Source organism: Rhinopithecus roxellana, chromosome 7, assembly GCF_007565055.1.
Source record: "Rhinopithecus roxellana isolate Shanxi Qingling chromosome 7, ASM756505v1, whole genome shotgun sequence".
Classification (NCBI taxonomy): Eukaryota; Metazoa; Chordata; class Mammalia; order Primates; family Cercopithecidae; genus Rhinopithecus; species Rhinopithecus roxellana.
Window position 1 is genome coordinate 88,376,975 of NC_044555.1, and position 27,216 is coordinate 88,404,190.

General features: G+C 38.1%; 2 protein-coding genes across 2 annotated transcripts in view; one reads left to right on the plus strand and one right to left on the minus strand.

Annotated features, from left to right (window-relative positions):
- LOC115898625 overlaps window positions 1-27,216 on the minus strand; it is a 1,104,002-nt gene that overhangs the window by 174,568 nt on the left and 902,218 nt on the right. The gene's annotated exons all lie outside the window — the stretch shown is intronic.
- Window positions 13,290-14,492, plus strand: LOC104656169 (probable methyltransferase-like protein 15). Its single transcript, XM_010355808.1, is given in 1 exon segment — window positions 13,290-14,492. A coding segment is annotated over 1 exon segment (1,203 nt).

Sequence of the window (27,216 nt, forward strand, 5' to 3'; positions counted from 1 at the left end):
AGGGGAGGTTAGGGCGAACACACAGAGGAAAGAGGGCCTGATCTAATATATTACGTGAAATGATGATAAACTCCTTAAGGAAATGAGTATTAGTTCACTTTGCATATGCAATAAAATAGCCAAGTCAAATTTGGGTCTTCATCAGATATTAAAGAATTTTTCTTCAGGTCTAACAGAAATGATTTATCTAAGTCTGAAAATTTACTAAAGCTTAATTTAGGTTGATGCACTAGACTGGTATTTTTCATTTTTAATGTAGTGTACTATTATGAATTAGATCTTTCATCACAGAAAGAGCAGCTTCCAATTCTTGAAGACAGTCAGTGGTGAATGGTTATTTAAGCAGTAGCTCATCTGTCAATATAAACTGGATTCAGGGTATACAGGTTGCGTGCACACACACACACACACACACACACACACACACACACCCCAACACACCATACAGTCATACCTTAGTATCCATGGGGGTTTTGTTCCAGTACTCCATGTGGATACCTAAATCCATGGATGCCAAGTTCCTTATATAAAATGGTGTAGTATTTGCATATAACTTACACATATCCTCCTTTATACTTTGAATCATCTCTAGGTAACTTATAATACCTAACACAACGCCTACATGTTTGTGTGAATTCAATATAGTACTTGGTGCATGGCAAATTCAAAATTTTGCTTTTGGAACTTTGTGGAAATTTTTTATTTATGGTTGCTTGAATCCACAGATGTGGACACCATGGAGATATATACATATACATATATATATATATGGTTATGGACATACATATGGATATTTATGTATATACACACATATGAATATTTTATGTGTGTATATAGATATACATACGTGTGTGTATATCTATATATATATTTTTTCTTTCATCTCTCTATTGGTAATATGGTTGAAAGTAGAACTTTCTCTTTTCCACCTCTGGCTTCTCATGAGGACACCTATAAAGCTCAACACTGTCACACTGGCTTGGCACTGTGTCTAGAAAGTTGAAAAAGTCACTGTTTCAAATGACAAAAGTATATTTTCCCTCACAGTCTCAGAGGTGAAATCTGAAAAGTGAAACATTTACAGAGGCACAAGTGATCTTTCACATGAAGGAGTCTAAAGTTGATAATGCAGTAGGGAATGCAGTCCTATTGTTTTTATTTTCCCCTTCCTGAGCATACACCCAGCTCAGCTGTCGTGGGCACCTCTGATGCTCCCTGAGCAGGGATTTTAAATGACTCCACAGCAGACTCGTCTCTGAATCGTGTGCAACAAATCTTGGGAATTTTAGTTCATAGCAAGTAAACAGCACTCCTTTAAAGACAAATTTTCATATTTGCTTGTTAGAATATTTTCATTTTTCTTATAAATCAAGTTGGACCAAAATGGTTTAGGATTATTTTCTGAGGAAATATGTTTTTGTGGACTTTTGGTCTATGGTCTTAATGATTCCTGTAGAGTCTGACATCTATACCAATATTTTGTCCACCAAAAAAGCAGCCAGCCTTGATGACTGAAAATTCACAGCCATGCATGCTTGTCCTCAAGCAAAGACTGCTGGGGGAGGGAGAGGTGAACAGAAGGTAATGAGATATGTATCCTTATCTTAAAATCACTCTATGTTACCCTTCAAAAATCTCTTTTAAAAGTTTTTTTTTTTAAAGGTTGAGCTCTAATATAATGCTAACATTCATCACAAAACAGTATAATTGCCTTCTCCTACTGTAAACCCTAGCTTAGCGAAACCAAATGTTGGGAATTGCTTTGGCCTAGACTTATAAGACATAGAGGCCAATGGCCAGAAAACCAATTGACATCAGGGATTTAGCTAGTAAAACAACTTCCAGGGAATGGTCCTGGGTCAGATCCATTAAGGCTGATTGTTCACATGTTTTATGCCTTTCCATCTCCATCTGAAGTATAGTCAGCTTTACAATGAGGACTTTAAGGGACTACACAGCCTTCAGTTGATAAAAAGTAACTCACATTTAGGAAGGTTAAAAAGAGGGAAATGAGTTTTAAAACTTTTTAGTGCAAATGGTGAAATAAAGTGGGTTTTCAGGTAAATCCTTAATTATTTTCTGGAAACACCCCATTTCCAGAGAATTTTGATTAATTAGAACCTTGCTGTTAGTATTAATATCATAGGCTTTATTTATGATATTCTACTTGCTAAAACTTTCCACTATAACAAATGGGGTCAACCTTCTGGTTGGCAGACTATTACCAATATTCTCTTATAACAGAGTGTTGATGTTCAGCCTCCTAGAACCTCTATTTGAAACACATTATCCTGCTTTTAAGCCTCAAATTATGGCCAACAGGCCATTAGTGAAGGAAGGATGATGTTATTACTTACTTGCTAAAGGAAATAATATGTGGAAAATGGGAGAAGGTAAAAGACATTGCTTATTTATTTTTGGAGCACAAACTAAAGGAAGAATGGATTACCAGAGAGTTCTTGCCTCTGCTGTGACAGTTTTGCCCCACCATTTGATATTAACATTCATGAAGAGATATCTATAATTTTCTGGAGCCCAGGAGCAATATCCCTTCCCATTCAGGTAATCCATCACTCTGAAGGGTGGACAGACAATAGGAATGTATGTTGCCTTTATCACTCCCTGCCAGTAGAGGAAATGACAGTCATACTGAAACTCTAATATCCTGCTTGATGTGTAGGAGTGGGTTGATGATTTACCCAGGTTCCTACTCTTCCCAGGGCATGGTCAGCGTTCATCCTCTCTGAGATGCAGAGCACAAGAATAGGAGCGTCCTTAGGTTGGAGCAAAAACGAATCTGTCTAAATCTGTGGTTACCAAGTGACATATGTACATAAGGTGGAATGGTGATTGGATGGGGGTTTGCTTGTATATTACAGTCTCTGATATGGAGAATGCTGTATATTTTGCAAAATCATAACTACCACCACTGAAGTTGTAAAATACTAGTCAAGTCTGAGCAAGTATTGCTACTAGAAAAAATGGTTTTCTCCACTGAAGTCCTAGTAGTAACAAAATATGAGACATTCAGGATTATCCCCCTCTCCACAAAAAGCTGCTATGCTATATTGAAGACTGGAGAGATTATGCTTTCACTCAACTACATGCACAGAGCTAAGCATTTTATACATTGTAGGAGTTTGAAAGTTATACTCTGAATGATTAAATAAAGTTACAAAGGTAATTATGGGGCCTCCGAATTGTCATTCTTGTTACATGATTAAACTTGCCATGGTCTATTTCTACCATTTCTTTTTATTGCCTCTCTTCTTTTTTCCCCACTCATTTTTTTTTTGTATTCACTGACTATAGTGTAATCACACTGTTGGAAACTAGCCTTAACCATGTGGTTGTAGAAGAAAATCTTTGGCAGGTAAGGAAATGGAGACTCAGTGAGGTGAATCCAAGGTCACTCAGTTAATAAGTGTCAGAGCCAGGATTCTACCTGAGTTCTACAATCTAGACTTGTGATGTTTCTTCTTTCCTACACTACTGCCAGAGGATATTTATATGGTTTGTACTAAAAAAGTCATCATCTGTGAATTAATCAATGCATCTACTAAAAAGGTATTGAAGAGCTCTTTGTGTAATGCTGAGCACTGTGGATAAGATGAAGAAGACATGGTTTTCCTGAGGTTTGGAGAAACCACCTTCCAGTAGGGAGTAAACTAAAATACCTGGTCATATCATAAAGTGCTATGAGGACGGAGCCTTTAATTCTGCCTGTGGAGTCTGGGAGGCTTCACAGAGGGGGCAGCATTTGAGATTGAACTTGAAAAATAAATAGGAATTTGTGCTGAAATGGTCTTTGCCATTTAACAATCTGGCATGACCCTGGGAAAAACCAATTTAATTTTCTGATACTTAGTTCCCTGTCTGTCTCAAGACTGTTATGAAGATGAAATGAGATTTGAAAGCACTTTGAAAACTTGCAGATGACATTATAAGAAGTAGTTTCAAGAACTATGGATCCTAAGGATAAGAGATGAGGCCTGGTCCATTAAAAAACAGGATGCATGCACTATTTCTGGAAAAAAAACAAAACAAAAGAAAACAGGCTTTGATGCTATTGTTTGAAAAGTCCATAGTCCTTAGTGCAGCTGATACGGGTAGTTACCAGTTTTCCATAACATACAGATAGGCCTCTAAGCAAGACTTGGGTAATTCCTAGGAAAATTGCCTACCAATCAGGGATGGAAATCCACACTAGCATAGAGTAGTTAAGGGTATGCCTTACAAATAGTCTTGGGCATCAGCTACTGGGGAAGGGCGGTGCTTGGGATCTAACTCATAAAATATACATTTTTCAGGATAAACTCAGATCTACCATTTTACCTTCTTTTTTATCACTCAGGATAATTGATAGGAAAAAGAGTGCAGAAATATGTCCCTGGGCCACATGAGTCAAGGATGTCATAGTGAAGAGAATGTCTTAATAACAAAAAAATACAAAGATGGGGGAGCTAAAGTGGGCTGTTTTGCAATCTCCAGATAATGGTGAATAATGATTTAAAACTTTGTCTTAGTTCTGTCTTAGTCTGTGTTGCTATAAGGAAATGCCTGAGGCTGGGCAATTTATAAGTAAAAGAGGTTTATTTGGCTCACAGTTCTGAAGGTTGTACAAGAAGCATGGCACCAGAATCCGCATCTGGTGAGGGGCTTAAGTTGCTTCCATTCATGATGGTGCTTCCACTCATGATGGAAGGCAAAGGGGAGCTGGCATGTAGAGATCACATAGCAGGGGGAGAGAGAGAGACACAGAGAGAGAAGTGTCAGGCTCTTTTCAACAACTGGTTCTCACAGGAACTTAGAGTGAGAACTCACTACTCTGAGAGAATGGCACCAAGTCATTCATGAGGGATCTGCTCCCAGGATCCAAATACCTCCCACCAGGCTCTACCAGCAACACTGGTGATCAAATTTCAACATGAGACTTGGCAGGGCCAAAGTATCCAAACCATGGCATTAATTTTCATAAATTATGAGCAGTGTCTAAACCTACCCTTTTCGTGTTTGATGGATCAAATAGTAAAGGAATACAGTGTATCATGGGGTGTGTGTGTGTGTGTGTGTGTGTGTGTGTGTGTTTATTCACATAGTTATAGTCTAAGATCATCTGTCTTTCTTCCAGGGTACTTCTTTTTTTGTCTGTATAATGCTAGCTTATATATGATGAGGTACTAGTCCTGAATCAGTTAGCTACTGCCACATAACAAACCACTCTAAAGCTAAGTTGCTTAAAACAACCTCCATTTGTTGAGCCATGAGGAGACTCAGGTAGACTCCTCATGAGTCTACAGGTTGAATGTTTCTTCTGAACTATGCTGGGCTGTCTGGGATTTATATTTCTTTTTTTTTTTTTTTTTTTTTTTTGAGACGGAGTCTCGCTCTGCCACCCAGGCTGGAGTGCTGTGGCCAGATCGCAGCTCACTGCAAGCTCCGCCTCCTGGGTTCACGCCATTCTCCTGCCTCAGCCTCCCGAGTAGCTGGGACTACAGGCGCCCGCCACCTCGCCCCGCTAATTTTTTTGTATTTTTTAGTAGAGACGGGGTTTCACCGTGTTAGCCAGGATGGTCTCAATCTCCTGACCTCGTGATCCGCCCGTCTCGGCCTCCCAAAGTGCTGGGATTACAGGCTTGAGCCACCGCGCCCGGCCTGGGATTTATATTTCTGTGGTCAGCTGTGTGTCATCTAGGACAAAGCTGAGGTTACTTTGATGTCCAGAGGGGAGATTAACAGAGATATAGTTCTGTGGAGTAATCATCTGTGCTAAGGTTATGTATTCTCCATTATGGGGAGGTTAAATTTCTTATTAAAAGGAGTTGTAATAGCAGGCATTATCTTAGTTTACATAGCCCATCAAGTGAACTAGATCATACTTTATGTGGACTGCTTTGTGAAGTTTCAGGAAGCCCCTTTTAGGTTAAACATTATTTATTTATTAATTTTGGTCTACTGTAAAAGGCAGTGGCTTTGAAACAGCTCCACAACTTAAGTGATTATCAATCATCAATTCTTCATGGTATGACCACTCTGGAAACTTGGTGGGGGATGAGGAGAGTACTGAAAGGTTAAGAAGGCACAAGACAGGAAGGTAAAGATGAAATTCAATCTGATTTCACTTTTGCCCTAAGGAATACCCTTAATAGACCCAATGACCTCTTATCAGCCTTAGTTTAGTCCTGTTTTGAAATTAAAGTTAAGAGGGTGGTTAGGATGTTTAATGAGACAGATTGGATGGATGTGATGGCGACTGGTGGAGAAAGATAGAAGAATCCTAGAGGAAAGCAGAGGCTGGTTAATGCCACAACTACAGCACTAAGCCTGGAAACATTTAAAATTCAATTTCCTTTCTCTTCTTTTGAAAGAAAATTGTATGTTTAATAGGATATGTTTTAGTATTATACAAAAAAGGAAATAGCTGCTTCTTATAACCTCCTACCAAACCCCTCTAATTATAATTTGGTTTCATAATTATATTAAATCAGGTTGTAATCCCTTAAAACTCAGCACCCTTTACCTGCTAATAGTGCAATCAGTCTAAATGCCATTTATAGTTAGTCTAGAGCTGAAAACAATATTTAAAACTAATTTTCAGTCTCAATTCATGAAAAAATACCATCACTCTATCTTATTTATAATAAACTCATTCGAGTAGATCCAGGCACAATATAAACAACTGATGGAAAATCCCTAGGAGGTTTTGGCTCATACATTCTGAGCAGACGTGCTCTGGAAAACACACACATTCTCAGAAAACTGCAGTCTGCTGAAAATGCCAGGAGATTTCAGGAGACTGGACTCTTCATTAGGACTTGGCATCTTTCATTGTTTTTGCATAGGGAATGGTGTCAACACTTTTTATCTGAACATCTGTATGTCCAACTCTTTTTTTCTAATCCTGTTTCAAATGGACAAGATCTTAGGGCACAAGAGAAGACGTGTGCTTGGGACAAAGGTATGTGGATGCTACAAAGTGGTCCAGATTTTCACCCAAGACAGTGGACTCTTGGTGGGTTAAAAAAGGCGGTCAGGCAGTTTCTATGGAGGTCAGGCAGCATGTGAATGACAGTTCGATGTGATAGAGCAGTGAAAGTACAGAGGCTTTGAAGCTAGATAAACATGCTTGCATTTTGGCTCTACTATTACAAGCTGTGTTACCTAAGCAAATTTTGTAACCATACTGAGCTTCAGTTACTTCATCAGAAAAATGGAGAAAAATGTATCTATCTCCAAATGTTGCTAGGATATTTAGATAATACTACATCTTTTCTCCCTTCCTTCCTGCCTTTTTTCATCCTTCCTTCCTCAATTTCTTTCATTCAACAAGTATTTATTGAACACTGTGCCAGATGCCATCATTGTGCTGTTGCTGTTCATATTTCCTTGGACCCCTTTTTCATTTTTGTGCACATGACTCCTGGTGTGCTGTTACTCTCAAAAGCCAGCGTCTATGTTGCATTGTCAAAGATTTGCCCTCAAGCTGACAAAGGCCCATTTCACCTGAATAACTGAAAGTGCCTGGAAATTTACATCCCTCTGTGCACATCCCTTAAAAAATGATTGATAGGTAGGAAGAAATAAATGCTCCAGTCACAGTTTCCCCTTATGGGGACCACTCTGAGGTGTGACCTAGACTCTCTCCAGAACTTGCCTATGGGATTGACTCAAAGTTACTATCCTTGGGAATTAATGTACTATCCTTGCTTGATTTCCTTCCCTTCCTAGTCCCACTTCCTTAGATCCCTATTGGTTTCCTGGGAACACCTCCTAATAATCCATTTTCACATGAATCCTTATTTCAGAGTTTGCTTCTGGCAGATCCACCCCAAGTCACACACCTTTCACATATTCCATATTCTTCTAGGTGCTAGAAATGTATGAACGAGTCAGATATAGTCTTACTCTCATGTTTTATTAACTAGAAACACTGTAGTGAGAACCCATGTTAAATAGGTTCCCACGATAAAGACTGCATTTTAGACATTTTTCAGAATTCTACACTTCTTCTATAGTGGAAAGAGTATAGGTTTCAGAGTTACAACTTCCGAATTTGTGTCCCTATTCATTCACATATTAGCTGAAAAACATTGGGTAGCTGCATTTGACTTACTGAGCCTCACTTTTTCCATTTAAATAAGTTTATTAATGCCTGCGTTTCCAGACTCATGGGATTTCTATAGGGAGAACATAGAATACGTAAAAAGCCTTTTGAAATAGGGCACATAACCCAAAATTTATCACTACCTGGAGATGTTACATCAACAATAAACAAGAGCTTTGAAAAATAAAAGTACATTGTGTCATTTTTAAGGAAATGTTACATATTTTATAAGGCATTGCTTTAAAATTAATGTTTTTATCTTTGCTGAATTAAACAAGTGTGATTCGGTAGGGTCAGTACAACATCATAAGCTTGGTATGGTTAACATGAAGATCAGGTTGACGCATAAAACAGGCAATGCTATGGGTGACAGCAAAATGTAAACACACGTCTTGGGGTTCTGCTGAGTGTAAAGCACTGAAAAAAAACAGAGTAAGGAAGCAAATCCCTTGACGAATCCCTGCCCCTAACATACCCTACCCACCTACCAGTGCCAGGGAATTAATAGCTGCCTCATGTAACTCCATCTTCTGTGGATGGACTGCCAATCATCCTGTCTTCTTCAATCCTGTAGAAAAATTCCCTTTGACATACTCTATCCTGATGTTAGAGAACCAGGCTCAACACTTTTTTTGGGAATCCCTGTGCCTACGTGATGTTGCTTCTGGAAGCTAAAGCCCTGAGATGACTGATTTGCATTTTCCAGAGTTAATTATGTCCACAAATAATTTTGATGGTAAAATCCAAAGTGGGTTAAGCAAAAGGAGGTATTTCTTGAACAGATACAAGGATATCTCCAAGATCTTAAGGGCAATACCTACAATCAGGCCTCAGTAGGGACTGGAAACAGGACCTGGAAAGTCAACATAATTCAAGGCAGAACTCTCCTACCTGTATTCATATCTCTCTTTGGAGTATATGGTCTTTTATATCTTCTAATCTCTATTAGTGGCTTCATTTTTTTTTTTATTCCTCAAGGCTGATTCTTCTGCCATGTTTATGTATGGAATGTCATAGCTGCCTCTAAATGGTGGCCTTTAGTCAAGTTTCTATCAGTTTATAAGATGACTGCCTATAGGTAGTTTTACTGACCTTTCTGTGTCCCAATACCAAATGATGAAAGACTTTTTTTTTTTTTTTTTTTTCTGACAGTGTAGATTCTGAATTGGTTTTTCTGAGCTAAGTATCTACTTTTGGTCCAATTAGCTGTGGTCAACAAGTGATGGAGACATGGCAATGATGTGGCTTCAGGGTCTCACTTTTCAGGGGGAGGAGGATTGATGAAGTGGAGCTCGGAATGGGCACATACTCTGAAACATTTACTACAGTGATTCATGTGTATTTCTTAGGTTGCTAGCTATGTTTCTACCACCCACGTTTATTTAGTTCTCAGAAGAAAAATCCCCACAAGCCAAGCAGCCAAAGACAAGCTTGACAGAACCATCTGGACTCCACAAAATTTGACATCATATTGGCTTATCTTAAACCCATGCTTTTGAAACTTATGGTCTTTTGACAGTTGGTTCCCAAGCAAGGAGGACTACATTTAAATACAAAAGGGTACTATTAAGGCCTTTTACTAATATAGAATCTTTGATTACTCTGGTATATTTTTAAAAGGGATTTCTAAAAACTTTTATTTCATTAGATTCTTGGTATATTCCCGTGAATTTTGGTGGGGAACCCACTTCAGTGAAGAATGAACAAGCCTGCATTGCTGTCAACTATTTCATCAGTATGGAAATTGGCCTCATTCAAGCTGAGATGGGCTTTAATTTCTACAATCCGATGCGTGTTTTATGGCTAAAGTAAAATAGGATATAAAGGAGAAAAGAAGGAGAAAGAGAATCTGCTTTTGTGGCTCCAACAGATCTTTCCAGTTTGTTTTCTCATAAAGTCCTCTGGGTGGGGGGCGGGGGGCGGGGGCGGGTGGGGAACACTATTTCTTTCCAGCAAGCTGCCCTTGCAAGAAGCTATGGGAAGTTATTGTTCTCCACCAGAATGCTGATGCTTCAAAAGATTAATCCAATCTTACAAGACAGCCAAGTTCTTTTGTCTTCACAGAAAGGAGCCTATAGACCTGGAACCCAGCAGACGTGGTCATTTTAAAGAGCTTGGAAACTTTCAGGTGGGCTGAGATGTGACTGGGCTGTGGGCAGGACCATGGAATCAGCCATCCACATCATTCAGTTTTGGGAGTGGAGAGACTTTCTTACTTAAGTCAAGGCTTTAAAATACAATATTTCCTACCTCAGGCAAAGCTTGGACAAAATAGAGGTGCTTTTTTGTGGCTTTGAAATAAACATTAAACTCTGATAATTTTCTCCTAGGTATGATGACTCTTGCTCTTACTCTCATGAGGGCAGACCTGTGGAGACCAGAGGTGAACAGATTTTGGAATCAGGGGTCAGAACTGGGCTTGTCCTGCCAAAGCTTGCATGGAAGTTGTCATGCTTGTCAGCGAGCTATTTCAGTAGAAGGCTGGATCCTTTCCATCTGCCACTCCAGGTCCACCTTCTGCTTTTTTTCCATCCTGCTCTGTCCTAGCAGGTTGATTCTTATTGTCTGCTCCTATGGGTTCCCTTACTTTTTAGCTCCTAGTTGATTTTGGTCAGTGAAGCCCCAGGAAGAGCTAGGTAGGTAGGAGGAGAGGAGAATGAGATCAGGGTTTTTATTCCCTCATCTCCCTCCCTGCCCAGTCATTGTGGGTTGGCTGCCTCTACTGAAGGCTACAACTCCTGTTAGATTGCCTGTGCCCCTGTCTTTTCAGGCATAAGAGTTGTAACAGCTCCTTTATATGCTATTCCCAGAGTACTTGATTATCCATTGTTGGGTTCCTTTTAATAGTCCTTTGTGCCCATCTCTTTACTGCCAATGCTCACCTCTCAGGGGAGGAGGATTGATGGGTTCCTCTCACCAGATCTGCTTCCAGCACTCTAACCTGCTTCATGTTCAGACAAGAAAGTCAACCAATGTGATATTTTTTCCAGGAATACTGGAAGGATGTCCTGCAAAAAATACCTTCTATGCCCCACTTCCCTTGTAATGTCTTTATTAGGAGATTAAATCTTTCATTCTATTTAGAGATAAGGTTTTAATTGCAAAGATCCTTAGGAGAGGCATCATAACCCATTCAATAGTTTAAGAATAATTGAGAGGATTAACATTAGGTGCTAGACATTGAGAACAAAAAGGTTGTCCCTGATCTCAAGGAGGTTATACTGTAGGCCAATAATTGATACTAAATTCTTTCTTGGGGATTCAGGGGATCATGGCAGGCGGGAGGCAGGACTAGATTGCAGCTCCAGACAGAGCAGCATGCGGAGGCTTGCATTGTGAATTTTAGTTCCAGATCCACTGCAAGAAGATCCTTCCCTATCCACCCTGGTAGTGGAAAGCAAAGGGCACATAATCTTGGGAGTTCTAGGGCCCCACCCACGGCTGGTTCCTCTCCACACTACTATAGCTGATGCTTTCTGGAAAGCGCCACCTCCTGGCAGGAGGCCAACCAGCACAAAAATAGAGCATTAAACCACTAAAGCTAAGGATCCTCACAGAGTCCATTACACCCTCCACCACCTCCACTGGAACAGGTGCTGGCTGAGAGATCCATAGACGGTTCGCATCACAGGATTCTGTGCAGACAACCCCTGGTACCAGCCCGGAGCCAGGTAGACTTGCTGGCTGGCTAGACCCAGAAGAGAGACAACAATCACTGCAGTTCAGTTCACAGGAAGCCACATCTATAGGAAAAGAGGGAGAGTACTACATCAAGGGAACACCCCATGGGACAAAACAATTTGAACAACAGCCTTCAGCCCTAGACCTTCCCTCTGACAGAGCCTCCCAAATGAGAAGGAACCAGAAAACACGTTCCTGAATTCCAGAAAGAATTCAGGAGGTTAGTTATTAAGCTAATTAGGGAGGGACCAGAGAAAGGTGAAGCCCAAAGCAAGGAAATCCAAACAATGATACAAGAAGTAAAGGGAGAAATATTCATGGAAATACACAGCTTAAGGAAAAATAAAAAATAAAAAATTCAGAAAACTGTTGACACACTTTTAGAAATGCAAAATGCTCTGGAAGGTCTCAGTAATAGAATTGAACAAGTAGAACAAATAAATTCAGAGCTTGAAGACAAGATCTTCGAATTAACCCAATCCAACAAAGAAAAAAGAATAAGAAAATATGAACAAAGCCTCCAAGAAGTCTGGGATTATGTTAAATGACCAAACCTAAGAATAATCGATGTACCTGAGAAAGAAGAGAATTCTGAAAGCCTGAAAAACATATTTGGGGGAATAATCAAGGAAAACTTCCCTGGCCTTGCAAGAGACCTAGACATCCAAATACAAGAAGCATAAAGATATCTTCGCCTGGGCACACTGTCATCAGGTTATCCAAATTTAAGACGAAGGAAAGAATCTTAAGAGCTGTGAGACAGAAGCACCAGGTAACCTGTAAAGGAAATCCTATCAGATTAACAGCAGATTTCTCAGCAGAAACCTATAAGCAAGAAGGGATTGGGGACCTATCTTCAGCTTCCTCAAACAAAACAAGTATCAGCCAAAAATTTTGTATCCAGTGAAACTGAGTAACATATATGGAGGAAAGATACAGTCGTTTTTAGACAAACAAATGCTGAGAGAATTCACCATTACCAAACCACCACTACAAGAACTGCTAAAAGGAGTTCTATATCTTGAAACAAATCCTGTAAACACATCAAGACAGAACCTCTTTAAAGCATAAATAACACAGGACCTATAAAATGAAAATATAAAAACAAAAAACAAAAAACAAAAAACCAAAGTACACAGGCAACAAAGAGCACAATGGAAGCAATGGTACTTCACATTTCAATACTATCATTGAATGTAAATGGCCTAAATGCTCCACCTAAAAGACACAGAACTACAGAACGGATAAGAACTCACCAACCATCTGCTGCCTCAGGAGACTCACCTAACACATAAGGACTCACATAAACTTAAAGTAAAGGGGTAGAACAAGGGATTTCATGCAAATGGACACCAAAAGCAACCAGGGGTAGCTATTCTTATATCAGACAAAACAAACTTTAAAGTGGGCAAATTCAGGATCTCCGGCACTGTAGTGGTAGTCGCTGGCCCAAGTTAGAGGCCAACTGAGAAGTCTTTGCGCCTCAGATTTGTTGACCTACAGAATGCTTCAATATCCATATTTTTGTGGAATGTATAAAGAATATCTTTCATGTTGGTTAGAACCTGGCATACCTAATTTAGGTGTGTGGCCAAAAAGCATACACACTACAGCAGAAGAATATAAAGAATATGAAGCCCAGGAGCAAACAGATCAAACTCAAGCCTGGGATTTAAACGGATCTCAAGATAGAGATTTTGAAACTATGGCTAAATTACATATTCCAGTAATGGTGGATGAAGTTGTTCATTGTTTGTCACCACAAAAAGGACAGGCTTTTCTAGATATGACATTTGGTTCAGGAGGGCACATAAAAGCCATTCTACAGAAGGAGTCAGATATTGTTCTGTATGCAGACAAAACAGCTTATGCATTAACTGAACATCTTTCAGAGTCGTATCCTAAACAAATCCGAGCTATGCTGGGCTGGTTCAACCAGGATGAAGCCTTATTAATGAAAACTGAAGTGCAGCCAGGGACTTTTGATGGAGTTCTTATGGATCTTGGGTGTTCCTCCATGCAACTTGATACTCCCAAAAGAGGTTTTTCCCTTCAGAAAGACGGCCCCTTAGACATGAGGATGGATGGTGGCAGGTACCCTGACATGCCCACTGCTGCTAATGTTGGGAATGCTTTAGATCATCAGGCACTTGCATCTATCCTAAGAAAATATGGGGAGGAGAAGCATGCCAAGAAAATCGCTTCAGCACGCAGCATCTACCCCATCACCAGAACCGAGCAGCTTGCCAGCATCATTGCAGGAGCATTTCCTCCCTCTGTTATTTATGCAGGAAAAGACTTGCTACAGTGATCTACTCATATTGCCACCAAGACTTTCCAGGTTCTTCACATATTTGTGAACAATGAGCTCAATGAACTCTACACAGGACTGAAGACAGTTCAGAAGTTTCGGAGACCTGGTGGTCGCCTTGTTGACCTCTCCTTCCATTCACTAGAGGATCGCATCGTCAAAAGATTTTTGCTTGGAATAAGCATGACAGAAAAGTTTAACCTAAGTGTTAGACAGCAAGTGATGAAATCATTGCAACTGGGTTCAGATCATGAAAACATGGAAGAATTCTCTATGAGAAGAGCTCCTTTAATGTGGGAACTGATACACAAGAAGGTACTTAGTCCACAAGATCAGGATGTACAAGATAACCCCAGAGGGTGCTCAGCCAAGCTTAGAGGAACTATCAAATTATAAGTCACCATCATCTTATTCTTCAAAATTTTTTTTCTCACAATTTCTCTCATCTTTACTCGTGTTATGTTCCTGAATGTCTTGATATAGGTTTAAGTGTGGGACAGTCTGAAAATTGATAGCATTTAGCATTTTTTTTCCCTCAAAAAGAAACTGTAGGAAATATTACCATGACAAAGTTCCACTCAGGGAGCAGAAGCATCTCAAGACTGGAAAAATGTATTAATCTCTGCATCATATTGGACTCTTGAAATGCAATCCTTCCTCTGGCCAGGGAATTTTGTTTAAATAATACTATGTTGTATTTATCTAAATATGTAAACTCAACCTGTCAAATCATACCTGCATGTCCTAAATTTTGAAGTTAGATATTCGAATTTGCAACAGCCTTTGTCTGGCTCAAACAATGATCATTATGGATGAATTTTAATGTCCCTACTTGTGAATAATTACTGTAGCGTTCTCAAATGTAGGCTTTTTACAAATTTTAAATTTTAAAATATTAGTTTAAATATGTGTTCTGACAAAATTTCATTTTTCAAATTATAGTCTATTATTTTAAAGGGATTTTTCTGTATGATATGGGTCATTTTGTTCATATATAGCCAAGTAAAAATGTAAAATCCTTACAAAGAATTGTTTCACAAAACTTCTATTTCATGTCAATTGTATTTATTTTAACAATAGCTCACAATGCCTTTAGCAAGTAATAAAGTCTCTTATTAGAATCTTGTATTTTTTAATTAAGCTAATCAAAATAATTCAGCCAAGTCTATTTGAAATAGAAAACTATTCACTATAGTAAAATCAATGCTTCCTTAATGGTGTTACAACTGTAACAAGGGTAAAAGTTTATTCAAGAAAGAGTACTTGGTAGAAGATTCTTTAACAAATTGATGAGACTGATTCATAATTCACATGTCAACTTTTTACATGTAATATATACTTCTAATTTATTCAGTTATTCAGCAATAACTGAAAGCAAAGTAAAAATGCAAAATCAAGCAAGTACTGAACTTGTCATTAGAAAAGCAAAGGTAAGTACAACATACATGGCCCACAGTCCACATCCTATAGAGTTTAGTAGAGGAAAATTATGTTAGCTATAATCACAAAAATCACTATAAAATGGACACAGTGGCAAATACTACAAACAAGTCGTACATGGTACTATAAGAGCATCTAGTAAGGATTTTATCTGTTGTCAGAAACCAGGTATGAGAACATAATACTTGAATTGTGACCCGAAGGATGAGTTGGAGATAATTAGTCAAAGGGCACATGGGGTATGGAAAGGGACATGTTGATTAACGGTACATATAAATAAATATTCTCTTAAATAGTTATCCTTGAAATCATATTTATACCATTGATTTGCTCAGTAAACTTTTTTTAAATACAGAAAAAAGATTCTCCATTATGGGTACAAATTTTAAGTTGGTGGGAATGAAATATCAGCATAACTGTATGGGCAAAATACATAAGAATTAAATACACGAATTTACCTCAGACTTATTTTACTACCTCTGTAATATTTAACTTTAGTACCCAGGCTTGTTTACTACTTCTGCTTTACAGGCTTTATTTAAATCTGAACAATCCTACAGGGAAATCAGAATTAGAAAAAAAAAAAAAAAATCTGGAGAACAATATGCTTGAAATAGAAACAAGAGAATGCAATTAGGTTAATTCCCTGAATCCTACTTGAACAATGTATAAATTTCTCTTTGCATGTAACACATATTTGTGAATGAGACATATTCCCCAAAAATTCTTATCCCTGTATGTGACTGGAAAATAAAAGATCACATCTGTATATTCAACAATCATTCATCTACTTCATAAGTCATTTTTTCATCCTGTATAGTGTGGGATTTTTTATGTTAAATAGATACTGAATGGACTGGGTTGAACAGTGTCCCCCCAAAATTCATGTACTTCGAAGAGCCTCAGAATGTGACTTTATTTGGAAATACTGTCATTGGGGTTGTAAGTAGCTAAGATGAGGTCATACTGGAGCAGGGCAGGCCCTTAATCCAACATGACTGGTGTTCCTTATAAGAGACTATACGGCCAGTATGGTGGCTCACGCCTGTAATCCCAGCACTTTGGGAGGCCAAGCCGGGTGAACAGCTTGAGGTACAGGAGTTCAAGACCAGCCTGGCCAATATGACAAAAACCCATCTCTACTAAAAATACCAGTTAATTTTTATTAGCCAGGCATGGTGATGTGTGCCTGTAATGTCAGCTACCCAGGAGGCTGAGGCACAAGAATCACTAGAATCCGGGAGGTGGAGGTTGCAGTGACCTGAGATTGTGCCACTGCACTCCAGTCTGAGCAACAGAACGAGACTCCGTCTCAAAAAGAAAAAAAAAAAAAAAAAAAAGGAAGGAGAGAGAATGCCACATGAAGCTAGAGCACAGATTGGAGTGATACATCATGGCAACCATCAGAAGATAGAAAAAAATGCATGGAATAGATTCTCCCTCAGACTTCCAGGAGCTGCCAACCCTGCTAACATGATTTTGCACTTCTAGCCTCCAGAATGGTGACAGAATATATTTCTGCTCTTTTAAGGTACCCAGTTTGTGGTAATTTGTTACAGCAATCCTAGGAAACTAATACTCTGACAGAAAAAAAATCTTTAATAATATGCATGAGAAAAATCCTTCAATAAACACAAAATTGGTTTCAAAATGTTTTCATGTAAAAATAGATTAACTTTTCTGTAATTAGGCTGTGTTTTATAGTCATTCTTGCCTGCTTCCTAGTCTTTGTTGTAGGATGCATAATAAAATACATGAATGAGCTTTAAATGGTTAACTTCGGAGAACGGTTTTGCGAAGTTCATACGGTACACAGAAATAAAAGCTGATGTTACAATGAATGTGCATTACTTTTCTAATAAAATATTTCTGAATCTCAAAAAAAAAAAACAAAAAACCACAAAACTTTAAAGCAACAATGGTTAAAAGAGACAAAGAGGGACAGTATATAATGGTAAAAGGCCTTGCCCAACAGGAAAATATCATAATCCTAAACATATATGCACCTAATACCAGAGCTCCCAAAGTTATAAAACAATTACTAATAAACCTAAGAAATGAGATAGACAGCAACACAATAATAGCGGTGGGCTTTAATACTCCACTGACAGCACTAGACAGGTCATCAAGACAGACAGTCAACAAAGAAACAATGGATTTAAACTATACCTTGGAACAAATGGACTTAACAGATATATATAGAACATTTCACCCAACAACTGCAGAATACACATTCTATTCAACAGTGCATGGAACTTTCTCCAAGACAGAGCATATGTTGGGCCATAAAAAGAGCCTCAATAAATTTAAGAAAATTGAAATCGTAACAAGAACTCTCTCAGACCGCAGTGGAATAAAACTGGAAATCAACTTCAAAAGGAACCTTCAAAACCATGCAAATACATGGAAATTAAATAACCTGCTCCTGAATGAGCATTGGGTCAAAAACGAAATCAAGATGGAAATTTAAAAATTCTTCGAACTGAATGACAAAAATGACATAACCTATCAAAACCTCTGGGATACAGAAAAGGTGGTGCTGAAAGGAAAGTTCAGAGCCCGAAGTGCCTACATGAAAAAGCCTGAAAGAGCACAAACAGACAAGCTAAGGCTAGAGAACTAGAGAACTTAAGGAACTAGAGAAACAAGAAAAAAACCCAAACCCAGCAGAAGAAAGGAAATAACCAAGATCAGAACAGAACTGAATGAAATTGAAACAAACAAACAAACAATACAAAAGCTAAATGAAACAAAAGGCTGCTTATTTGAAAAGATAAATAAAATTAATAGACCATTAGCAAGATTAACCAATTAAAGAAGAGAGAAAATCCATATAACTTCACTAAGAAACTAAACAGGAGACAATCTAAGGTCACACCTTAAGGAACTAGAGAAACAAGAACAAACCAAACCCAACTCCAGCAGAAGAAAGGAAATAACAAAGATCAGAGGAGAACTGAATGAAATTGAAACAAACAAACAAACAATACAAAAGCTAAATGAAACAAAAGGCTGGTTATTTGAAAAGATAAATAAAATTGATAGACCATTAGCAAGATTAACCAAGAAAAGATGGGAGAAAATCCAAATAACCTCACTAAGAAACGAAACAGGAGATATTACAACTGACACCACTGAAATACGAAAGATCATTCAAGGCTACTATGAACACCTTTATTCACATAAACTAGAAACTCTAGAAGAGGTGGATAAATTCCTGGAAAAATACAGCCCTCCTAGCTTAAATCAGGAAGAATTTGATAGCCTGAACAGACCAATAACAAGCAGCAAGATTGAAATGGTAATTTAAAAATTACCACCAACAAAAAAAAGCCCAGGAATAGATGGATTCACAGCAGAATTCTACCAGACTTCAAAGAAAAAGTGGTCCTTTTGACACTATTCCACAAGATAAAGAAGGAACCCTCCCTAATTCATTCTATGCAGCCAGCATCACCCTAGTACCAAAACTAGGAAAGGACATAACCAGAAAAGAAAACTACAGACCGATATCCTTGATGAACATAGATGGTAAAATCCTTAACAAAATACTAGCACTCTTCCAGTCTTTGGGAAGCTGCTGATGACAAAGCAAAAACACCTCACTGTACCCCAGGACTCCAGGGGCTACATTAGGAGAGGGTAACCATGTCAGATGACCTGGAGAATGATCACAAAATTGGGCAATTATTTGACCAGGGCATTTTTAGAGGGCACCTACCTTGCAGCTTATCAAGGATGTATGATTCTATGTAATGAATCATGTACCTACTAGCAGGCAGAACTTCTAGGAATTCCCATGATTTATATAAAAGACTATCGACACTTCCAAGCTGTGATCTACCCAAGCCCTTGGCCCACTCCCTCAAGGAGTTTGGTCTGTGAGAGAGACCCACACATCCTCAGGTCCTGGTCTCCCAGCCTCAAGAGATTCTGCCCAAACACCAAACTAAAACCATTTTGTACATTCATTGCCAGATGTCTGATGTCCTTAAAAGTGTATAATTTTCAGCTTTTGTGGCTGAATCCTTAAATGGGCTCTTGATTTCCATAGTCTTTGAATTGTAACAAGATTTCAAAGGAAGAGATCTCCACATCGAGGGTTTGAGCACAGTTTGAAAGGAGTGCTTAGTTGCAGCCATTAGTCCACCAGCAGGAAACTAGCAGGCTGCCATCACATGCAGCCCCACATTAGCAGCAAATGTAGGTTCTCAAGGGGAACACTAGGAAGACATTATTCTACACAGAGCCTGGGATTACTGCCTGTGTTGTAATGCAAAATAGAATCTGTGAAAGGAACAACGCATGGGTCTTAAATCCCTGTCTTAAAAAAGAATCTCAAAAAAAAAAAAAAAAAAAAAAAAACAGATGCGAATGGAGGCCTTAACTTTTCTGAGTTGTATCACCACTGTTGCTATGGTTCTCTTCTCTGCCATTACCATCTCATGGTTGTTCTAAGTTCACACCTTTGGTCAAGTGATTCCCTGATACTTGGTGAAAACCAAGACACAATTATGAAAGCAGTGCCTTTACTCTGATTGACTGGAGGCATCCTTTCCATTGAGTTGGACTTCTGATTTTACTTTGTTCCCATTTGTCACCTCATCTCTGTTGATTATGCCTTCTAAATTAATTCTTCTGCCCATATGACTTAGTCTCCTACTGCTAACTCCTCTCTTTACATAACCTCATCTGTTTGAATTCCCTAGTGTCAGTTATTGCTTGGGGAACAAAGGAAATGGAATGGCTTCTTATATTTATCTCATTTTTTTTTTTCCCGTGGGAGACTTCTGAGCGGGAGCTTTGGCCTATTCAGAAGTATACAGTATTCACAGACATGTACGAAGTCTGCCCCCTGACATTTAATCCTTAAAATTATTCTTCGTAGTCAACTCTAGTCAACTCTGGAAATTTCTCAGGTCACTTAAAATGAGGCTAACTCATTCTCGGGATCTGGTGTTTCCAGACGATCAAGTGTTGCTATTCTTCAGTTTCAGCCTCTTCCACTGAAGTTTCAGCAGGAGTTGACATTGCTTTCCCATGCCTTCTCATAATTCATTACAATCTTGGGAAAGTCACTGCTGGAACATCCCCAAAGTCTGGAGCCTTGGAATCTGAAAAGGTACACAGCAGCAGCCATTCACCTGCACTCTAACCTTCCATGCTATCAGATCTGTCATTGTGTTGAAAAGTCGTATTGTGATGTGGAGTTTAACTGTTGTCCTCATCTTTTACAAAGGGGGAGAGAGGCCTGAGGAGGCTTGGGTTATAGTTTCCACTGACCAGCTGTGCAGGCTTGAACAAACAGCTTTTCTCTGTCTCTCAGTCTGTAAAATGAAGTGGTTTGATGTTTGATAAAATTCTATACAGTTTGAAATTATTCTTTCTCTTAAATTTCTGCGTGGAATTTATTTTCCTCGCTTATAAAACAGTTGGCATTTCCAAACTGTAGTCCTCACTGTATTCTTTCCCAGTCTTTTCCTATTATTCTAATTGTCTTTGTTTTTGGGTATCATATCTTCCCATTTAACTTGTTAAAACATTTTTATCTACGATTTATTAGTGTATCACTTTTTGTATAAAGCATTCAAAATATTTTTTAGTATTGGTGGAAAATTTTAAAATTTCCTTCTTTAGTTATATTACGCTAGTGAATTTTTGTTGAAGTGTAACATGCATGCAGAAAAGTAGTAATAAGCATAAGGTTGAATTGTCACCAAGTAAATCTCACTTAATTATAACCCAGATCAAGAAACCATTTAACAAGCTTCCCAGAATCCCCCTCCATGCCCCATTCCATTAACTCACCTCCCCCTCCTCAAGGGTGACCACTCTGCAGACATCTAACACTATATATTTGTTTCACCTGTATCTAAACTTTAACTAAGTGGAATCATATTGTATATGTTGTCTGGGGTTTGGCTTCTTTCACATTATGTTTTGAGATTCACATATGTTATTATGGAGGGACTATAATTTTTTATTCTCATTGCTGTATAGCAGTTAACTTTTCAAATGATTTTCTTAAACTAGCATCAGAATTTCCGTTCTGTGTTCTTAGACCAAATAAATGCTGATGACGTCTCTATGGGGAAAGAGTTTATATGCTAGAAAGTATCGCATCGGAATGATATGTTTTAACTTCTTTCCACCTGTGACCATGGTAACTACTGGAAATGCTGGAGACTGTGGTGCTCAAAAGAAGCTACCAGACTATTTTCTAGATATTTCAGAGGATCCCAGAATGTCCTCATAATTTATGGAAATGTAGACCTTAATCCATTTCACTGATCAAAGTACCTGATCCAACAATCAGGCCTTACTCCATTTCACTGATCAAGGTACCTACAACATATAAACTCCATTATGTATTTTGTTATCAATTTTGTTTTGGAAATAGACAGATATGAAAGCACATAATCAACAAAATATGATCAATAGATCGAATAACTCCTGGTGCTCCAGGGTGGGGACAGGAACACAATGAAGAAGAAGTAACAATGTAGTAGTTGACTCCTCCGGAAGAAAAAAGTCTAATAAGCAAAGAGCAAGCCTGGGCTTAGTGCACACACACTCAGGACATTCTGAGTTCAAGTTTGAACTTGTGTATAATTGGCCATGCCTTTGAAAAGTCAGTTGGTTGATGCTTCCAAGGAAAGAGTTTTCAATACAATCAAACATTGCTACTTGTCAAGATTATATATTCTAGTGATAGATTTGATGCCCTACCAAGATGGGAATTATTCATGTGAAAAGTCTGAAAGCTCATAGTAGAAGTACAATCTCAAGCTATTTATCGAAAATGCCCAATTTCTCCTATATGTGTTTACAAAGATTTGCCCCAATTTCTTTCGTGCTTTTTTACCTTTCTGTTGAGGGACAATTAGTTGTTAATTTCTTCCTTTAGTATTTTTTAGCAATCTCCAAAGTGAATCAAAAAGTCAGATTCACTCCCTTTAGATAAAAGAACCTGGACATTTTCTCTTCTTTCTTGGTTGTGGGCAAAGATTTCTTTCTTTTACTCATTTCCTTCTATCCATCAGGAGTTAGGATGAAGGCAGCATATTTATTTGATGTAGAGTAAGTGGATAACTCAGAATCCTTTTAAAATGTTATCCGTTTAAAAGGTCAGTAGTCCCATACCCTTCAAGGTTTATCTGTCAGGCACAGGGGGGCAGTAAAAAAATCTGTAGAGGCTGATGTGAGTTGGGGCCATCTGTGCCATAGACAAGTGAATGCTTCAGGCTTAGAAAAGGTTTCAAAGAAACTGACTGCAAATGTTTTTTTTTACTGGAAACAGGACTGTGGATTTGATACTCTACAATAGGGCACACCTTGAGAGTTGTGAAGTAGGATACGGGGGAATGATTGATTTATTTGGTAAATAAAAAGTGGGACAAAGGAGAGGAGACTAGGATTCTTAAAGTTCAGTTTAACAAAGTCAGAAACAAAAAAAAAACAACAACAACAAAAAAAAGGAAATATAAATGACACCACAGAAATACAAAAGATCATCAGAGAATATTAGGAATGACTATACACTAACAAACTGGAAAACCTAGGGGAAAAGGATAAATTCCTGGACACATACAACCTACAAAGACTGAATCAGGAAGAACTAGAAAACCTGAACAGATCAATAATCAATAGTAATCAGTAACAAGATTGAATCAGTAATAAACAGTCTCCTAACAAAAATAATGCCCAGGACCAGATGGCTTCACTGCTGAATTCTACCAAGCTTATAGAGAAGAACCAACACCAATTCTTTTCCAACTATTCCAAAAAGTTGAAGAGAATTCTCCCTAACTCATTGTTCATGGCCAGCATTAACCCAATACCAAAACCAAACAAGAACATGACAGAAAAAGAAAACCACAGGCCAATATTCCTGATGAAAACAGATGCAAAAATACAAACTACTAGCAAATTGAATTCAATAGCGCATCAAAAAGACAATACAAGCTGGCCATGGTGGCTCATGCCCGTAATCCCAGCATTTGGGAAGCCAAGGTGAGAGGATCGCTTGAGGCCAAGAGTTCAAGACCAGCCTGGGCAACATAATGAGACTGTGTCTCTACAAAATAACAATTTAAAAAATTTTGGTACACACCTATAGTCCTAGCTACTCAGGAGACTGAGGTGGGAGGATTGCTTGAGTCCAGGATTTCAAGGTTACAGTGAGCTATGATCATGCCACTGCACTCTAACCTTGGCAAAAGAGCAAGATCCTGTCTCTAAAAAAATTAAAATAATAAAATTAACTAAAAGATAATATAAAAGGATCAAGTGAGATTGCATCCCATACAAGGGTAGTTCAATATGCATAAACCAAGAAACATAATACATCACATCAAGAGAATGAAGCCAAAAACCATATCATCTCACAGATGCAGAAAAAGCATTTGATAAAATCAACACTGCCTCACGATAAAAATGCTCAACAAACTATGCATAGAAGAAAAATATCTCAACATAATAAAGGTCATATATGACAGTCCCACAGCTAACATCACAATGAATGAGGGAAAACTAAAAGCCTTTCCTCTAAGAACTGGAATAAGACAACAATGCCCACTCTCACCGTTCATATTCAACATAGTACTGGGAGTTGTAGCCAGAGCAATCAGGCAAGAGAAAGAAATAAAAAGAAAACTACATCCAAATTGGAAAAGAGGAAGTCCAATTGTTCTTCTTTGCAAATGACATGATCTTACATTTAGAAGAACATAATGACTCCACCAAAAAACTCTTAGATCTTATAAGCAAATTCACTAAAGTTGCAGGATACAAAATCAACATGCAAAAATTAGTAGCATTTCTGTGGAGACCAGCTCGGTCGGGGAGACCCTAACCCAGTGGCGCTAGAGGAATTAAAGACACACACACAGAAATATAGAGGTGTGAAGTGGGAAATCAGGGGTCTCACAGCTTTCAGAGCCAAGAGCCCCAAACAGAGATTTGCCCACTTATTTATTAACAGCAAACCAATCATTAGCATTGTTTCTATAGATATTAAATTAACTAAAAGTATCCCTTATGGGAAATGAAGGGATGGGCTGAATTAAAGGAATAGGTTGGGCTAGTTAACTGCAGCAGAAGCATGTCCCTAAGGCACAGATCACTCATGCTATTGTTTGTGGCTTAAGAGTGCCTTTAAGTGGTTTTCCTTCCTGGGTGGGCCAGGTGTTCCTTGCCCTCATTCTTGTAAACCCACAACCTTCCTCGTGGGTGTTAGGGCCATTATGAACATGTTACAGTGCTGCAGAGATTTTGTTTATGGCCAGTCCTGGGGCCCGTTTATGGCCTGATTTTGGGGGGCTTGCTCTCAACAATTTCTATACACCAATAATGAAACAGCTGAAAAAAACAAGAAGACAATTTCATTTACAACAGCTACAAAAAAATGCCTAGGAATAAATTTAACCAAGGGGGCAAAAGACCTCTACAAGGAAAATGACAAAACACTGATGAAAGATATTGAAGAGGACACAAACAAATGGAAAGACACCCCATGCTGACACATTAGAATAATTAATATTGTTAAAATGACTATACTACCCAAAGCAATCTACAGAGTCAATGCAATCACCATCAAAATACCAACATCATTTTTCACAGAAAATAAAAAACAATTCTAAAATTTATGTGGAACCCAAAAAGTGCCTGAATACCAAAGCACTCTTGAGCAAAAGGAACGATGCTGGAGGCATCACACTACTTGACTTCAAAATGTATTACCATCAAAATACCAACATCATTTTTCACAGAAAATAAAAAACAATTCTAAAATTTATGTGGAACCCAAAAAGTGCCTGAATACCAAAGCACTCTTGAGCAAAAGGAACGATGCTGGAGGCATCACACTACTTGACTTCAAAATGTATTACAAGGCTACTGTAACCAAAACAGCATGGTACTAGTACAAAATAGACACATATGGACCAATGAAACAGAATAGAGAATGCTGAAATAAATCCACATATTTGCAGCCAACTGATTTTTGACAAAGGCACCAAGAACATACATGGGGAATGGACACCCTCTTCAATAAATGGTGCTGGGAAAACTGGATATCTATACACAGAAGAATGAAACTAGACCCCATCTCTCACCATACACACACAAGAAAACCCATCAAAATTGATTAAAAAGCTTACTATAAGACCTGAAACTATAAAACTACTGAAGAAAATGTAAGGGAAACACTACAGGACATCGGTCTAGGCAAAGATTTTATGGCTAAATCTCAAAAGCATAGGCAACAAAAACAAAAATGGACAAACGGGATATTAAACTAAAAAGCTTCTGCACAGCAAAGGAAACAGAGTAAAAAGACAACCTGTGGAATGGGAGAAAATATTTTCAAACTATTCATCTGACAAAGGAGTAATATCCAGAATATACAAGGAGCTCAAACAACTCAACAGCCAAAAAGTAATAATCCCATTAAAACATGGGCAAATGATATAGACATCTCTTAAAAGATGACATGTAAATGGCCAACAGGTATGTGAAAAATTCTCAATATCACTAATCATCAGGAAAATGCAAATCAAAATCATAATGAGGTATCATTTCATGCCAGTTAGAGTGGCTATTATTAAAAAGACAAAAAATAATAGATGCTGGCAAGGATTCAGAGAAAAAGGAAGTCTTATTATACATTATTGGTGGGAATGTAAATTAGTACAGCCATTATGGAAAACAATATGAAGATTTCATAAAAAACTAAAAATAGAACTACTGTATGATCCGGCAATCCTACTACTAGGTATGTATCCAAAGGAAAGGAAATCAGTATGTCAGAGGGATACCTGCACCCCCATGTTTACTGCAGCACTATTTACAATAGCAAAGCTGTGGAATCAACGTGAGTGACAATCAACAGATTAATGGGGATAAAGAAAATGTGGTATATATACACAATGGAATACTACTTGGCCATAAAAAATGAAATCTTGTCTTTTGCAGCAACATGGATAGAACTGGAAGTCATTGTGTTTAGTGAAATAAGCCAGCCAGAACATATGTTCTCATACGTTCTCACTCATGTGTGGGAAGTATAAAAGTTACTATCAAGATAAAGAGTGGAATGATAGGTATCTGAGGCTGGGAAGGGTGTGTATGCACAGAGAATGAAGAAAAGTTGGCTAACGGCTACCTACATTCAGTTAAATAGAAGGAATAAGTGCTAATGTTTGACAGCAGAGTAGGGTGACTGCAGTTAACATCAATGTATTGTATGTTTCAAAACAGCTAGAAGAGAGGACTTGAAATGTTCCAACACATATAAATAATAAATACTCAAGGTAATAGATACCCTAAATACCCTGACTTAATCACTGCACATCCTATGCATGTAACAAAATACCATATACACCCTATAACATGTACCTATATTTCAATAAAAATGCAACTTAAGGTCTAGATTGCAATCAAATCCTGTGTTTGTGATTATTAGAAATCATCATCTACTTCCCCTTCCAATTTTCCCTATTTCCTTTAACATTGGTTTATTTTTTCATTTTATTTACAACTTTCGAGATTTTAAAAAGGCACCAGCCCCTATTTACTACTATTATTACTACTATTAATACTACTAACTAACAAATGTGTAATGAATGCTTACTATATGTCAGGTAAAGTGTCAATTGCTTCACATATGTTATTTATATAA